The following is a 14,081-nucleotide window of genomic DNA, read 5'->3' as shown; positions in this document are numbered from 1 at the left end:
TACAGACAGACAGGTATTCTGTGATGCAGCATGCATCCCTGTACCACGATCAACCAGACAAACAGCACTTTTCTTGCCTATGCATCTGTGCCTGACCTGAGTACTCCTACTGGGATTTCAACAGAGTAGGACAGTATCTGCTCCTGCAGTGAAACTACAACAGCATCAGGGGATGTTTGCTTTTAGCGTACCAGAAGCAAATGTTATTAATATGCTTTGTTTGCAGTTGAATGTAGTATTTAAACTATGGAAAACAAATGTGTAGGAAGAGTATGGGGAAAAAAAATTGCTGTCCCACAATTCTTGCACTTCCATTGTTTCCTCTTCCCTGCTTTTCCTTTCCCCTCCGAGCTACCAGTATTTACATCTTATCAGAAACATGTACTACAGTAAAGATTTAGGTCTTTAGAACTACAAGAAGCTATTACATAGATGTGATGCAAAAACCCATAAGGTCACTCACAGTGTGGCCCAGGTCTGTAACAGCATTCACAGCTGGCTCAGGTTACCCACCCAAGCAAAATAACGCATCCTGTTCCAGCTACTATTCAAATGTAACATCCACATAAAATATATGATTACTCATAAAAAGTGTAAGCCTGTGTGCCTTGCCTCATGAACAAAGTTTCTGTAAGCAGTTTACTTCAGATGCAAACTGTCGTGGTTTAACCCTGGAGAGCTACTAAGCACCACACAGCCACTTGCTCACTCCCCCCACAGTGGGACAGGGGAGAGGATCAGAAAGGTAGAAGTGAGAAAACTCAAGGGCTGAGAGAAAAGTTTAATAGGTAAGTAAAAGCCACACAAGCAAGCAAAGCAAAACAAGGAATTCATTCAGTGCTTTCCCTCAGCAGGCAGATGTTCAGCCATCTCCAGGAAAGCAGGGCTCCATCACATGCAACAATTACTTGGGAGAACAAATGCCATCACTCTGAACATCCCGCACTTCCTTCTTCCCCCAGCTTACATACTCAGCATGATGTTCTATGGTACGGAATATCCCTTTGACCAGTTCGGGTCAGCTACCATGGCTGTATCCCCTCCCAATTGCCAGTGCCCCCCCTACAGCCCTTTCCTGGCAGGGCTGCAGAAATGGAAAATTTCTTGAGTGACTGTAAAACATTACTTGGCAACAACTAAAAACATCAGTGTGCTCTCAGCATTGCTCTCACACCAAATCCAAAACATGCCACTGCACCAGCTACTGAGAAACTTAACTCTATCCCAGCTGAAACCAGGACACAAATGTAAGCAAATATGTGTTATTTTTGAGACTACACTAAAAGAAAGCAAGAAAAGCAGTAGGCTAAAGATTTAAAGCAATTTTATTTATATATAAAAAGTATCGAAGTATATTAATGGAAACAACTCAAGAGTTTGAAGAGCTGGAGGTTATTACGGACAAAATTAGCTAAGATGGAAGAACAAAAATGTGTTCAACCACTCAATAAGAGTTCCATTTTTCATTATTTGAGGTCCAAGACATATCCTCCTACCTTGTAATAGATGCCATTCGTTTATCACCTTTCTTAACAGAGAGGACAACTTTCCATCTGTGGAAGGCCCCTGGAGCACCACAGCGTGTCAGTTCTTTGCGCCATCTTTTAGGTGCAGATTGCATTTGAGGTGAATAATGGCTGTCTTTTTCAATTTCATATCCCCATTCGTACGTTGTTTCATCAAGCCATCTGCCACTTTCGGCACTATTAATTACATACTCCTTAGTTAGTATCCACTTTCCTAAAAAGCAAATGAACTGTCAACCACAAAAGATTTTTTGTGCAGACAAATGGCAATCAACTGAAGATCTAATACAAAATTAACTTCAACCTTTCTTGTGCAAATAAAAGCTGCAATTGTAAGTAGCATTTGAAAAACTTCTTCCTCCTACAAGAGTTCTCCTCTTCACACTTTAGAAGCAGAAGTCTCACAATGCCACTGAAAATGATCGTTTTGTTTTCTTTTAGCGATGAAGTACTTTTTCACCCTTCCCAGACAAAATACTTGTCTATCTCCTCAAAAATTTGCAAATGGAATTTTTCAGCTTCCCAGATTTTGTTCTTGTCACTTCCACAGAACCTTGTTTAACCCTTTATTTTTAATATAATTTGACACTTTTACAAATGTACGGAAATGTAGTAAAATGAAGAAATATTTTACCACCAATGATTAAAAAGAGGAAGCAAGGTTTTAGCATCCAAGCCATTTCTTTTATATATTTAGTATTACTTGCACTGCAAGTGTAGTGAATACCAATATTAGGGGGATATGGGTTTAGACTTTTGTCTTTCCCCTTTCTTCTTTTCACATCCTTTTCTCTCATCCTTTGGCTCCACCTCCTCCGCCTCTCCTCTTTCATCTTCTGCATGTATGCTTTTGATACTGTATGTAATGATCTTCCCCTTTTTCTCTGTCTCTCTCTTCTTACAGGTTCAGGTCAAGAGCCGTGGTTAGTACCCTGCTCCTGTATAGAAACAGTACCTACAGAAGACACTGCGAGAGAAATTGACTTGAATTGTGTGAACCTAATTGGTTTCACAGAACAGCAGGGTTGACTGGCAAAATGTCTCAGTGCAGGAGCACAGATGGTACTTCTACATAACCTAGCATAGGTACCAGTAGACTTAGGACTGGAAAAGGTATGCTGTGCACAACCTGTATGTTAAAATCACTTTCATTCAAAGTTTCCATCTCAAAACTTCTGTCAACTAGGAAGTCCATGAAGACTGGCATCCTTGTTATTATTTCTGTGTACCTCTAAGGCGTTCTAAATGGGTTTAAATGTGATTTTTTACACTTACTCAGGAAAAACTGCAGTAGGAATGAGCACACTCTCCGCCATCAAGGGCAAGAGCAATGATAATGTAAAAACAGCATCTCTCCCAGGATTAAGAACTACTACATGATGTGGGGGAAGATTTGAAAGTACAGAAACACGGCAGAGTTTTGCATTGCCATGGGGACAGTAATTTATCATTTCTACTCAGTTCAAGAAAGCATCTCCAGATGTTTTAAATCCCCCAAATTAAGAAAACATTAACTCAAAAGTTTATAATAGTTAAAGCAAAGCGCTATGCCACAAATCTATCTGCGTTTCAGTAGCTTCCCCCATGGAAACTTTTGATCTGTTTCCTTTTTTATTAGAATGTGATCAGAATTTTACATTAGTACAAGAAATCATATATATATATACACACACACATACACAGAGCAATAGATAATTGAAAATGTCTACTAATATAGTATGTAAGTATAAATACAGAATCAAGAAATACACATGTATCTTTAAACCCAGATCTAGGTTTAGTTATTTCTGTCTCTTACTTCTTAAATTTAAGATTATCCCTCATAAAAATTGCTTTAATGCTTTGGTATAATACAATATAGGGAAAATAAAGATCACATTTAACCAGTTAATAGATTGGTATTGTGAAGTCTTGTAACTCCACAAGATTTTCTAAACTCACCATAAAATCCTTCCACATAATCTGTCCATAAAAAAAAAATATCTTAAAATACAGAATTCTCATTCTAAAAGCATTTAGTTGCTTATGTATGGGATTTCAGCATCAGGCCCTAGGTAAAAGCAAAGCAAGAGGAAAGCCAGAGGCTTGTGTCAGAATGGCAAAAGCCTGGAGTTTTCTCTTGCTGCATAAACCACAACTTACAGACAGTGACCTTTACCAGTGAATGTTGCGTGCAAATTTGGTGTCAAAAATCCATGCTGATTACCGGTGTCCATAGTCCCTCTGTCACCTTCTCAAGCGATCCATTTTTAAGTGTCCCAATCTTATGGGTATGACTTCATGATCTAACTAACATATAACAAAGCTTTCTGTCTGGGAACAGATGCAGATCACATAAAGGAAGATGGCAGGAGTATCATTTAGGAAAAAAAATCCAAACCAAAAAGTAGCAAATCAGAATTTGAATATAACACTGCGGTAAAAATCAAGGTTAATGGAACAAGGAGAATGAGGGTTAGTAAGAAGGTTCACAAAATGAAAACAGGTAACCAGAAATCTTTTAAGGGTCATTTCCAGTCCTACGTCATGATCCAATGACATTTTACAGCGAAGCTTTTACTCACCAGCAGCACAGGCAGCTAAGAACTTTTCACTCCTGCACAGCTTTTTTGCTATAAGATGTGTACAATTTCTGTACTCCTAATAAAACAAAGACAAAACAACACGCTTGTGTGACTAGAAACAGTTTAACTTCCCTAGCTATTTACATATAACTCTAAACTACTGCATAGTCCTTTCTTTTAAGGCTTGCATTTTTATTTTCCGCTCTAAGCATCAGGTACCTTAGTGAACAATACCTTACTATCTAAAAAAAACACAGTCCAGTTTCAAAAGCCATTTGCGTAGTGCCCTTTTCTCTTGTTTATTAAATCTGGTTAATTGGATTATCCGTTTCTGGCCGCCACCTGCCATCTGTTAAAAGAAAAGCATAAACACACAGAACAGGCATCACCAAAAGCTGCTTCCATGATCTTGCTAGCAACTACTACCGGTTTTCCGATAAAAAGGGAAAACAGAGCGCGAGGAAATCAACGCTACCCGAGGGGGGGGGGGGCACGACACACGCGGAGCCGCCGCGGCCTGCCACAGCCCGGCCACCTGCCAGGCAGCACCGGCCAGAGCCCCCGCACCGCGGCCAGAGCCCCCGCACCGGCCCGCGCCCCCCGCCGGGAGCGCAGCCCAGCCCCCGGGCCCGCGGGCGCGACGCTGCGCCCCTCAGGCCCCCCGCTCCGCGACCGAGCGCGCCCCGCCGGCGGGAGGGCTTCCCGCCCTCAGGGAGGCCCCGTGGGGCAGTGCCCCGGGGCGCGGCGGGCTGGCCGGCGGCCCCGGGTGGGAGCGAACCGCCTCCCGCTCTGCGGCGGGGGCAGCCCGGTGCACTCACGTACACAGGCCATGCTGGCGGGCACCTCCTCGCTCCCCAGCCGGGCCGGACGACCCACGCTCGCCCCTCGGCGCGTTCCCGCCTTCCCCCCCGCCCCGCCCCCGGATGTGGCGGCGCGGCCGTTCCGGGACGTTGTCACTGACGCTCCGCGGTCGCCGGGGCTTTGGGCGCGGAGCCGCGGGGGGAGCCCGGGCTGGGTAAGTGGCCCCCGGCAGGGCCGCCGTTCCCCTCCCCTTACCGTGCGCGCCGAGCGAGGGGGCCCGCTGCGGCCCGGGGCTCCCCGCGGCCGCGCCGCTCTGCCCCGCGGCGCAGCCCAGCGTTGCGCAGCGCCGAGGCTTCCCTGAGCGGCGGCGAGGGGCTGTGGGCGCCCCCCCCCGCGGCGGGGAGGGCGGTGCCGGCGCTCCTCTGAGGCGGCCCCGCTGGAGCGGCGTGGCGGGCCCGGCTTGGCGCCTCGGAGCGGGGCGGGAAGCGGGGGTCTTCCCTCAGGCCGAGGGGACGGGGTCCCTCGGGCTGGCGTGAGGCGGGGGGAGGCTGGGAAACGCGCTGGCCCCTCCCCAGAGTCTCTGGAAAAGCACCGTTTGTGTTGCTCGGCAGAGTTAGAAGCCGCCTGGCAAGGGGCTGTGCTGGGAGACGGAAGAGAGCTCCCTGGGCGATGGAGCCAGGCAGAGGGGCCGGGCGGCGCAGGCTGGAGCGTCTCCCCCCTGGAACGGGCTGTCTGTGGCAGTCAGGGGAAGGACCAGGGATTGCTGATCCTCGGTGCCCTTTTCTCTGTGCCTCAGAGAAACTTTCAGAGTGTCTTGTGCCACATGATGGCTGATCCTCAGGGAAGATGGCCAGGTACTGCTGCAGCCAAATAGTCAAGCCACATGTTTTGGTGAGGGGATTCCTGCCCCGCTGATCGAGTTGGTACTCACTCTTCCTACGGAAATCAGGGTTTGATTTTTTTCTTTAGATTACAAAGCAACATGAAAAGGTCAAAATAATACTCAGCTCGTACTTCAAGCACTCGGTTTAGAATTTAGAAATGTAGGAATGCCAAGATGATGGTTCTTTGCAAAATACTATTTTGGCCCCTCATGTATTTGACTTGTCATTACTGCGTCATGTAACGCACTGAATGGATAGTACACAAGAAGTCTGTTAGTGATTCATAATGAATAAAACTAGCTTTGTGGAACACTTCAATTCCTTTTTTATGCAGTTGGAAAGTAGAAGACACATGTCCTGATTCAAGAAAAAACAAAAAAAAAGACATGACAGAATTGCTTCCTTAGAAAACTTAATGCTACTTTCTCCCCTTCCATAAAATTCTTATGCAAAAGTGGACAACTCACTTTGTACTCATTGAGGTAGCTGTTTCATATGTAAGACCTGTAAACTGAGATGTGTACAGCAAAACTCACAAGTGCTGAGTGTTTGTCACTGTAGCTTAGATCAATAGAAGCAATGCTTTGAACTCAGCAGTGCTACAAAACATAGGTATTCCTGTGGAAAGAAAACCAAAACCACCCCTAGCTTCAGACATCTAAAGTTCGGCAGCCTGTTGGATGCTTGGTTTTAAATCTGAGTTTCCCAAAAATAAAACTGGAAAAATAGTTCTGCTGGGCCTCAGATCGGTCATGTGTTGCTGTTTGTTTTGGTACCTTTAATGCATACTGAAGTTTTCTGCGTCTTTTTCAATGCAAGCATGAAGAAGTAACCATCAGCAACCTCTATCACTAGGTTTTGATAGTGGCACTGAAAAATCTTTAAATATCTACTTGAGTATTCAGAGTTAAATGGCTGTATTTATCACTTGCATTTCTAGATGGACAATGAACATAAGTTGCATTTTCTATTAATACCTGTTGCACATGTATACCTTCACTGTGGAGTTGTCAGCACTGTAAAGTAGTTATTTTAATTTTTGTAAACTTGGGCTTTTTTGTAAATAGTTTAATTCTTATTAACTACTATTAGCTACTAACCATTACTTAACCGGTAACTAATAGTTTTATGCCACAGGGCTTTTAACAGGCTGGAGAAGTCTTCAGCATACAAGCACACATATTTTCTAGTTTTTATTTCTTTTTTCTTGTGTCTGACACATAATACATGGAATCAAAATAACAGACCTCCAACACTGTACATTTATTTTTGCTTTAAAATACATTAAGTGTAGCTTTAAGAAATTAAGAACATGTTTTGACCTTAATTTTAGGCATGTCTGTTAAGTTTGGATTTCACTTACCCTTTTCGTTATTTTTTCAAAAAGATTGATTACATTTTTTGTCATAAAAAACTATTTTCTTTTTTTCCATCCTTGTGATCTCATTATAGTAGCTAAATGTCTCTCAATTCATTATTTTTTCTCTTATGTACAAGAGTTAATATTAGGTCTCAGGTCTAGGGAGCAGTCTCTTTAACTGGCGTACTTTTCAGTATCTCTGGGTTTTATTTGTTCTATTTATGTGTTTGTCAAAAATATGGTTCAGCTGCTCAGTATTATAAATTATATTTAAGCTGTTTGTGTTTTAGATGGATAACCACTTTTACACTTTCTCTTTTACAGTACATGTAACATCTTTATAAAAATTCACAAGTGATTTTCAGTGCTACACAAATGGAATTTCACTTATAAAATTTCTGATTAGTTTTAAGGACTATCAAGGATGGCTGTATAGCTCTGATGTCCTCAGCACTTTAACAAATCAAGATCAGAGGAATAAGTATTTCTTTTACTCTTTCACAGGAAGAGTTCACTTGCAGTGTTTCAGGTGCCTGTCTCTTGCAGATTTCAGTGACTGCTGCTTTCTTAATTTTATTTCCTAGAGAGACAAAAAAAAAAAAAGGTATTTCATTTTCAACCCACTGATCTAGCATTCTACCTTATACTTTTTGTTTCCTTTATGTTCTACACATAACTGTATTACCACGATGTCTTTTGCCTTGAAAATTCACTTCTTACATTTTCCTGTGGACAGCTATTATACTTTATGTAATATGTGTGAGCTGTGTTTCTCCAGGCCTCACTTCTGTTGCCACGATCAATGTGATCACGATTGAACCTTGTCCCTAAATCTCACAACATCTTTCTGCAAGCCTTCTCCTCTTTATCCTTAACTTTGCAACTTAGGATTTGGGCAATTTTTTTTTCCATGTTTTTTGTCCCTCATTAGCCTTTTGACTTCCTGTGTTGAAAATTTTATGTAATTCCTTGCGGTAATTGTGGCAGTGACACAATCCATGCATTAACTTCTATTCTGTTGTGATCTTACAGATTTTTTTATTTAGTGGAAGATACTTTGCCGTATGTTATTAAAAGACTTGCCATCATGTTGAGAAGTTTGTCAGTGGACTGATTAACAATTTCAGAGTTTAAAAATTACTCATTAGAGCTCTTCTGTTGTCTCAACATAAATGTGTATGCTTGTTTAAGCAGTATCGTTTGGCAAAATTAAAATCACAATGCATAGCCAAATTTTGGTCAAACATTTAGAAATCACAGGTCTGTAAAAAAACCCATGAAGCTACACTGAAAAGTCAGTTGTAAAAGCTAAAACAGTTTGAAATGTCTCCACACTGCCTTCATGTGGAGAAAAATCTAACTTTTTGCCCTGTTTTAAGTCGGTTTTATAAGTCTGTCGTAGTACAAAGCTCGAAATGACTCTGGCTTTGTTGAAACAGTGAAGGAATTTTAATTTTCTTCTATAGTGATAAGGGATTATAAGAGTTAGAAACAGTACCAACATAATATAAATCCACAGAAACTAGAATATCTTCTTAATGATAATTTGTCTGCTCTATAAATATACCTGTGGTTTCTTTCATGAGCTCATGAATAAACAAATGGCAGAACAAGTGTTAAAATTTTTGCTTTTCTTCAAGCCTTGATGATTGTGTAAACTCTCAGTTGTCATGACTTTGTATTTATATTTTAAAACTTCTTTATGGTCTTTTTTGGAGGTGTTGTTTATGTTTCTTTTGTGTAACCATTTTTCTTATGAAGAACATTTTTCTGATTTTTCTAAGCTCAGCCTATATCCTTATGTCCTTGCATTCTTCTGCCCTTCTGCTGACTCACATTCCATTAATGTGTGTCAGTGAATCAGTATTGAGGGACAAATGTTAGGGAGAGCACAGAACAGTGTTCAGCAGCTGGTTCAGTAACTGTTGTGTAAGTGATGCCAAGCTATATACCTTGTGTGTCAAGTAATGAATTAGCGAACTGCACTTCATTAGTGTACTTCCAGTCACTCATGACTTGCAATAAGGTTTTGTTTCTTTTTTCTTTTTAAATATAGGTAGTGGAATGGTTTTATTTTGCCTTTAATACTTAACCTTCCCTACCACGTAAAGTTCGTTTCTTGTCTTTGCCTGACATGAGTTAGTCCCTGGCTGCTTGGACCTTCTTTCTTAATCATATTACTGTTCTCCTGCCCTGACCTAAATCTGCTATACCTGCCTGGAATACTTAATTGACCTAACTCCCCCACTGACCTTCGAATATTTTCTCCTACATACGAGTTCCATTCTGATATGATCAGCAAATTTTCCTTCATCAAAGTCCTTTCACCTTTTTTTTTTTGAGAATCCACATAAGGTCATTCAGATTTTGTTTGTTGAATTTTAATTGTGTGTGTGTGTGTTCTAAAATATATTTCTTTGTCTTTCATGTATTCTTCTTTCTTAAGTGACTGCAGTCAGAATGGGGAATGAGTGTAACGTTAGCAGAAATCATAAGTTTTTCTTGATTGTATGTTAAATAGCAATGTATATACTCAGAATATTCAATAATATCTTCTCTGCAACAACCCTTATCTCCGCCCAGTGTTAATTTCTTATTAGGCAATTGCAAACTGCATGATTGATGCCCCGCAATGCAGATAAAACATGAACCCTGGCTCACAGGACCTCAGAAAATCAAGTCAGGCATGATGTAACCAGTAGGTTAACGTGTTGCATGTACGCCTTTTACTTTTTATGCTGTTGGCTGTACTTGAGGTTAGTACAGAGGGTAGGCAAAAGGTGTAGATGATTGTGAATGGAAGGAGAAAAGTACTAGAAAGAAGTTTGGAGAAAGTATGGCATAAATTATAATAGGGCAGATAATGAAAGTAGAACAAGAGTAAACTAGTATCAAAATACCTGACAGTATGTTACAGTTCTATAAAATACTATAATACAAGTATGCAGTTCTATAAAATACTATGCATTTTACAAGTATACAGCTGGATGATTGTATAAAATTGTGACATCCAGGTATCAGACATAGCTTTGCTACTTAAGGCGAGTTAACAGAGGATTGTAGCAATTCCTTGTAACTGTTTAGTTGTACCTTAAGTTAAGGTAGCTTAACCCCTGTTACCAGCAGATCTAGCAAGTAATTTTCGTGGTTTTACAACTTTGTTTGTGAGCCCTCCGTAAGAGTTCCAGGTTGTTGCTTTGGGATATCAGTGTCTCTTAGTGTCTCGTGGATATTTTAGTAGAAGCATTCAGTACTAAAATAATGTGTTCATTGGTGTGTTTATTTTATCAGAAATAATTTTCTACTGGACTCAAAAAGCAAAGAGCATTTACCAAATAATAAATACAAATTAACTGTCAGAGTAATAGCAAAAAATCGATTGTATTAATGTAGTAAGCTATTGCCATGGCAAAACGGGTTTCTTTTCAGATAGGCTTTGAGGCAGTTTCAGTGCAAAATAAGCTTAACATCCATAATTTTTATTTTTCTCTAAGTCTTATGAAGAATTCATTTAGAGAAACAAATTTTGCTTAGCAACTGATTGTTTCCCGTCACATTTGTGGACTTGGAAGTTAAGAGAAGTGGAGTTCTGTTATGGAAAACATTAATCTGTGTGATTCTCTACTTGGCTTTGGCACACCCAGATATAGGACAATCAAGTGGTTCTTGCATCCAGAGATGCTGCTATATGCTATGAGGGAAATGCGCTCTAAATAATGTAAAGAGACAGCAGTGCCATTTTGTGATCTGAGGAGCTTTTTGAGAATTGGTGAAGTCCTCCAAATAGCTTCTTAAAAACATTCTGAGGATTGCAGAAAAAGTAGCTAGACTTTTTACAGAAGGGGCACTTTGGCAGTCCCTTATGCACCGAAGAATAAAAGACTTCCTTTGAAGCAATGACATAGATAAGGCCTCTCCCTCTTTTCTTTCACTTTCCCAATGAAGCAATGACATTTATTAGTGTAGAAGGTTTTTGCTGTCAGCGGTTTCTCCCATCTGGAGTGCCAGTGTTGACAGAAGGGCTGTGTGGTTAGCAACATTATTGCTCATGAAGTTCATCAGTAAGGGCTAAAGTAAGAGCAGGACTGAAATCCTGACTGGGAACAGAGTATCTTTTCACAAAATGCTAGGGAGCATGAGTGCTTCCTTTGGGAAGGCATTATGGATATCTTCTGTATAAGCTTAAACTCTCTAAAGATGCCAGCACTGTTTCTCCCTTTTCTTGTCTCCCCGCTCCCAGCAGCATCCTCAGGGGTTTATTAGGCAGACCAGAGTAGAATTTAAGTACCCAAAGCCGTGCTTCCATGTTGTTTAGAAGTAAACATAAGAAGAAATGACTTTACAAGAGGAGCTGCAAGTACCAGTGGTCAATAGGATATGGATCATTTCAGTAATAAGAATGTTGTAGGAATGATTTTTAATTTGGTTCACTAGAGATTCTGGGCGCAGGTGGCCTTTGAGATCTGTCTCCTGGAGTGGAGATATCACTATATTCTTGTCCATCTGCAGCTAACTCTTTCCATGTTTTGTTGGCAGAAGGCTTAAACAAATCATAAAATCACAGAATCATTTAGGTTGGAAAAGACTTAAAATCATTAAGTCCAACCCAGCACTGCCAAGTCCACTGCTAAACCATGTCCCTAAGGACCATATCTACGTGCTTTTTAAACACTTCCAGTGGTGGTCATTCCACCATGTCCTTGGGCAGCCTGTTCCAGTGCCTGGCCACCAGTTCAGTGAAGGAATGGCTGTTCCACTTGCAGGATTGTAAAGACAATATGGCTGGAGAGGGAACTAAACTGAAAAAAGAGCAGGATGAGGATTAATGGGGACACTAATTAGGAGAGTTGCATGTGTAGCATATTGGACATATATATGATGTAAATCTTCTGAGGTAAATGGTAGATGCTGTTTGAAATGTGGTAAATTAATCTGGCAGTTTTTAGTTTAAACATTTAGAGTTGCTTGCAGAAACTGATTTGCTGCAATCCGTGGAGGCATAAATTAGGCCTCAGTGAATTATATTTGGAGGTGTTTCCATATTTAAGTTACCCATACACCATATTTTTCTAAGCAAAACATCCACCTCTGAAATTTTTAGAGTAAGTGTTATACTGGAATGAGCTTGTTGCTGCAAAAGACAATATAGAATTAATCAGAGACATTGCATCTGGTTAATGCATATGTGTACGTGTGTCTGTATAGAAATATATAGGGTGGTACTATGTGCTACACATGGGCTTTTCTTGAACAAAACATGTTTCTTTCCTAATCCAGCTAATTCATTACAAAATATTTTTACAGAATATTAATAAATTAAAGTATGATTATGCATTCTATGCAAAAAATTCAGTTGTTTTTTTTTTAAATAGATAATTAGGACACTATAAGGAGTTAAAAGGGAAATTGTGTTACAGAAAGAATCCTTGATTACAAATCCTTGATTTTTCCCCCCCTCTTTATAGCATAGAGCATAGTTTAGAATTTTGCTGAATATGTGATTTGTGGAATTTAACCATAACTTGTGTTATATTTAGTCCTCAAATACATTTTTTCACTTTATTTTTTAATTGATTCACTGAAGCTCCTACGCTGTGATTCAGGTTTTAAAGACCACAGTGAAGGACTTTATTCTTTCTGGGCTGAGGAGAAAAATTTACATGTTCTCACAGGCAACAGTATTCTAAGATGGATTTTGATCAGTTTTTGTCTAGTTTTATGTGTTTTATCTGTTGGAAAGCTGTGCAAGGGATTCACCACTCTGTTGGACCGTGCTTCAAATATCAGCTTAACTTTATTTATGGACCCTTCTATAGCCTTTAGTTCCTATACCAACATTGGTCTTTACCTAAAAGTCTGAATAATATAGTTAGCAATTCTTCCTTTTATAACTAAGTATGTCAGCTAGCTGTCAGCTCTGTGATGTGCCTGATCTTCTCTCTTGCAGAATCCAACTCAATATCAAATCCAAGTCATCTGAATAGCAATACAAAACGCTGCCAGAATGTTACTCTGTTGTACTTTGTAATTTCCTCTTCTCTTAATTTTTAAATTTTACGTTTGATAAAGCTGAAACTCTTATATATTGTTGCTTAATTTTATTTCTTGTTCGTTAATATAGGTGCAATAATCAGTGTGAATGTTTCTGCTTACAATTTCAGTTCTAGCAAATGCGCTACTTATTTAACTTGTCCAAACATGTTGAAGGTATTGAATTTTAAGGCAAAAACAGTCACAGTCTGAAAAGGGAACACTGACAAGTTCAGTCAAAAGGGAGAAGAGGAATAATTTATAAAAGGAACTGTAGATAATGATGCCATCCAGTTGTTTTAAAGTGCATCTACCTCACCTTTAATGAATTAGATTTGTCAACAGCATATGTTTTATGCACTACTTCTAATGAAGTGGCATACCAGCTCTACAGTGTACTTTGAGGTTTATTCCATCAAAGCTTTTTGCTGTCGTAAAGTAGACCTTTTTAAATAATAGATACTAAAAACTACATTTAAATAACATTAAGGTTGTGACACAAACACCAAATGACAAACTTCAGGCAATTCAAAGTTAGGGCTGACAACTTGTCATTAACTGGCATTGTTGCTTTTTAAAAAAGAAGCACAATTGCATGATTTAAGGATTGAATGTCAGACTAACTTTAAATTTCTTGGCTTTTGTGGGCTGGAGTTACAACCTTACTGTCATTTTTTATATAGTTTTTTGCATAGGCTCTGTTTTCAGAAGAATAATGAAAGCAGTGGAAAAAGTACTGGCTTTCTTGGCTTTGTTCTTAATTTAAGACACAAATGTGAAAGTATTGGTCAAAGAACAGGGGCTAGTCTGTTGTCAAACATACATGCGGTTCTTTTAAACTTCCTTTTCTCTTGTCTTTGTTGATTCTTGTACAGAACTTCCGAGTTACAGGGACTTTAGTCCTGGGGTACTTCAG

The 14,081-nt window shown here is 40.0% G+C and overlaps 2 protein-coding genes across 4 annotated transcripts in view; one reads left to right on the top strand and one right to left on the bottom strand.

Annotated features, from left to right (window-relative positions):
- The window catches only part of SLF1 (SMC5-SMC6 complex localization factor 1), a 37,804-nt gene extending 32,868 nt beyond the window's left edge, over nt 1-4,936 (bottom strand). Inside the window, 5 exon segments of the mRNA XM_040580897.1 lie at nt 1,497-1,740; nt 4,091-4,166; nt 4,325-4,339; nt 4,341-4,439; nt 4,913-4,936. Coding sequence (XP_040436831.1) covers nt 1,497-1,740; nt 4,091-4,166; nt 4,325-4,339; nt 4,341-4,439; nt 4,913-4,921 — 443 coding nt within the window. The 5' untranslated portion in view covers nt 4,922-4,936.
- Nucleotides 4,937-4,983: 47 nt separating this feature from the next.
- The window catches only part of KIAA0825 (KIAA0825 ortholog), a 253,339-nt gene continuing 244,241 nt past the window's right edge, over nt 4,984-14,081 (top strand). For all 3 annotated transcript variants that reach the window (XM_040580892.1, XM_040580893.1, XM_040580895.1), the window contains exon 1: nt 4,984-5,105. The gene's annotated coding sequence lies outside the window, so the exon portion shown is untranslated. The remainder of the gene's footprint in view (nt 5,106-14,081) is intronic.

This window comes from Falco naumanni, chromosome Z (assembly GCF_017639655.2).
Source record: "Falco naumanni isolate bFalNau1 chromosome Z, bFalNau1.pat, whole genome shotgun sequence".
Lineage (NCBI taxonomy): Eukaryota > Metazoa > Chordata > Aves > Falconiformes > Falconidae > Falco > Falco naumanni.
Note: the sequence above shows the minus strand (reverse complement) of the source record. Positions and strands in the feature narration are given on the sequence as shown.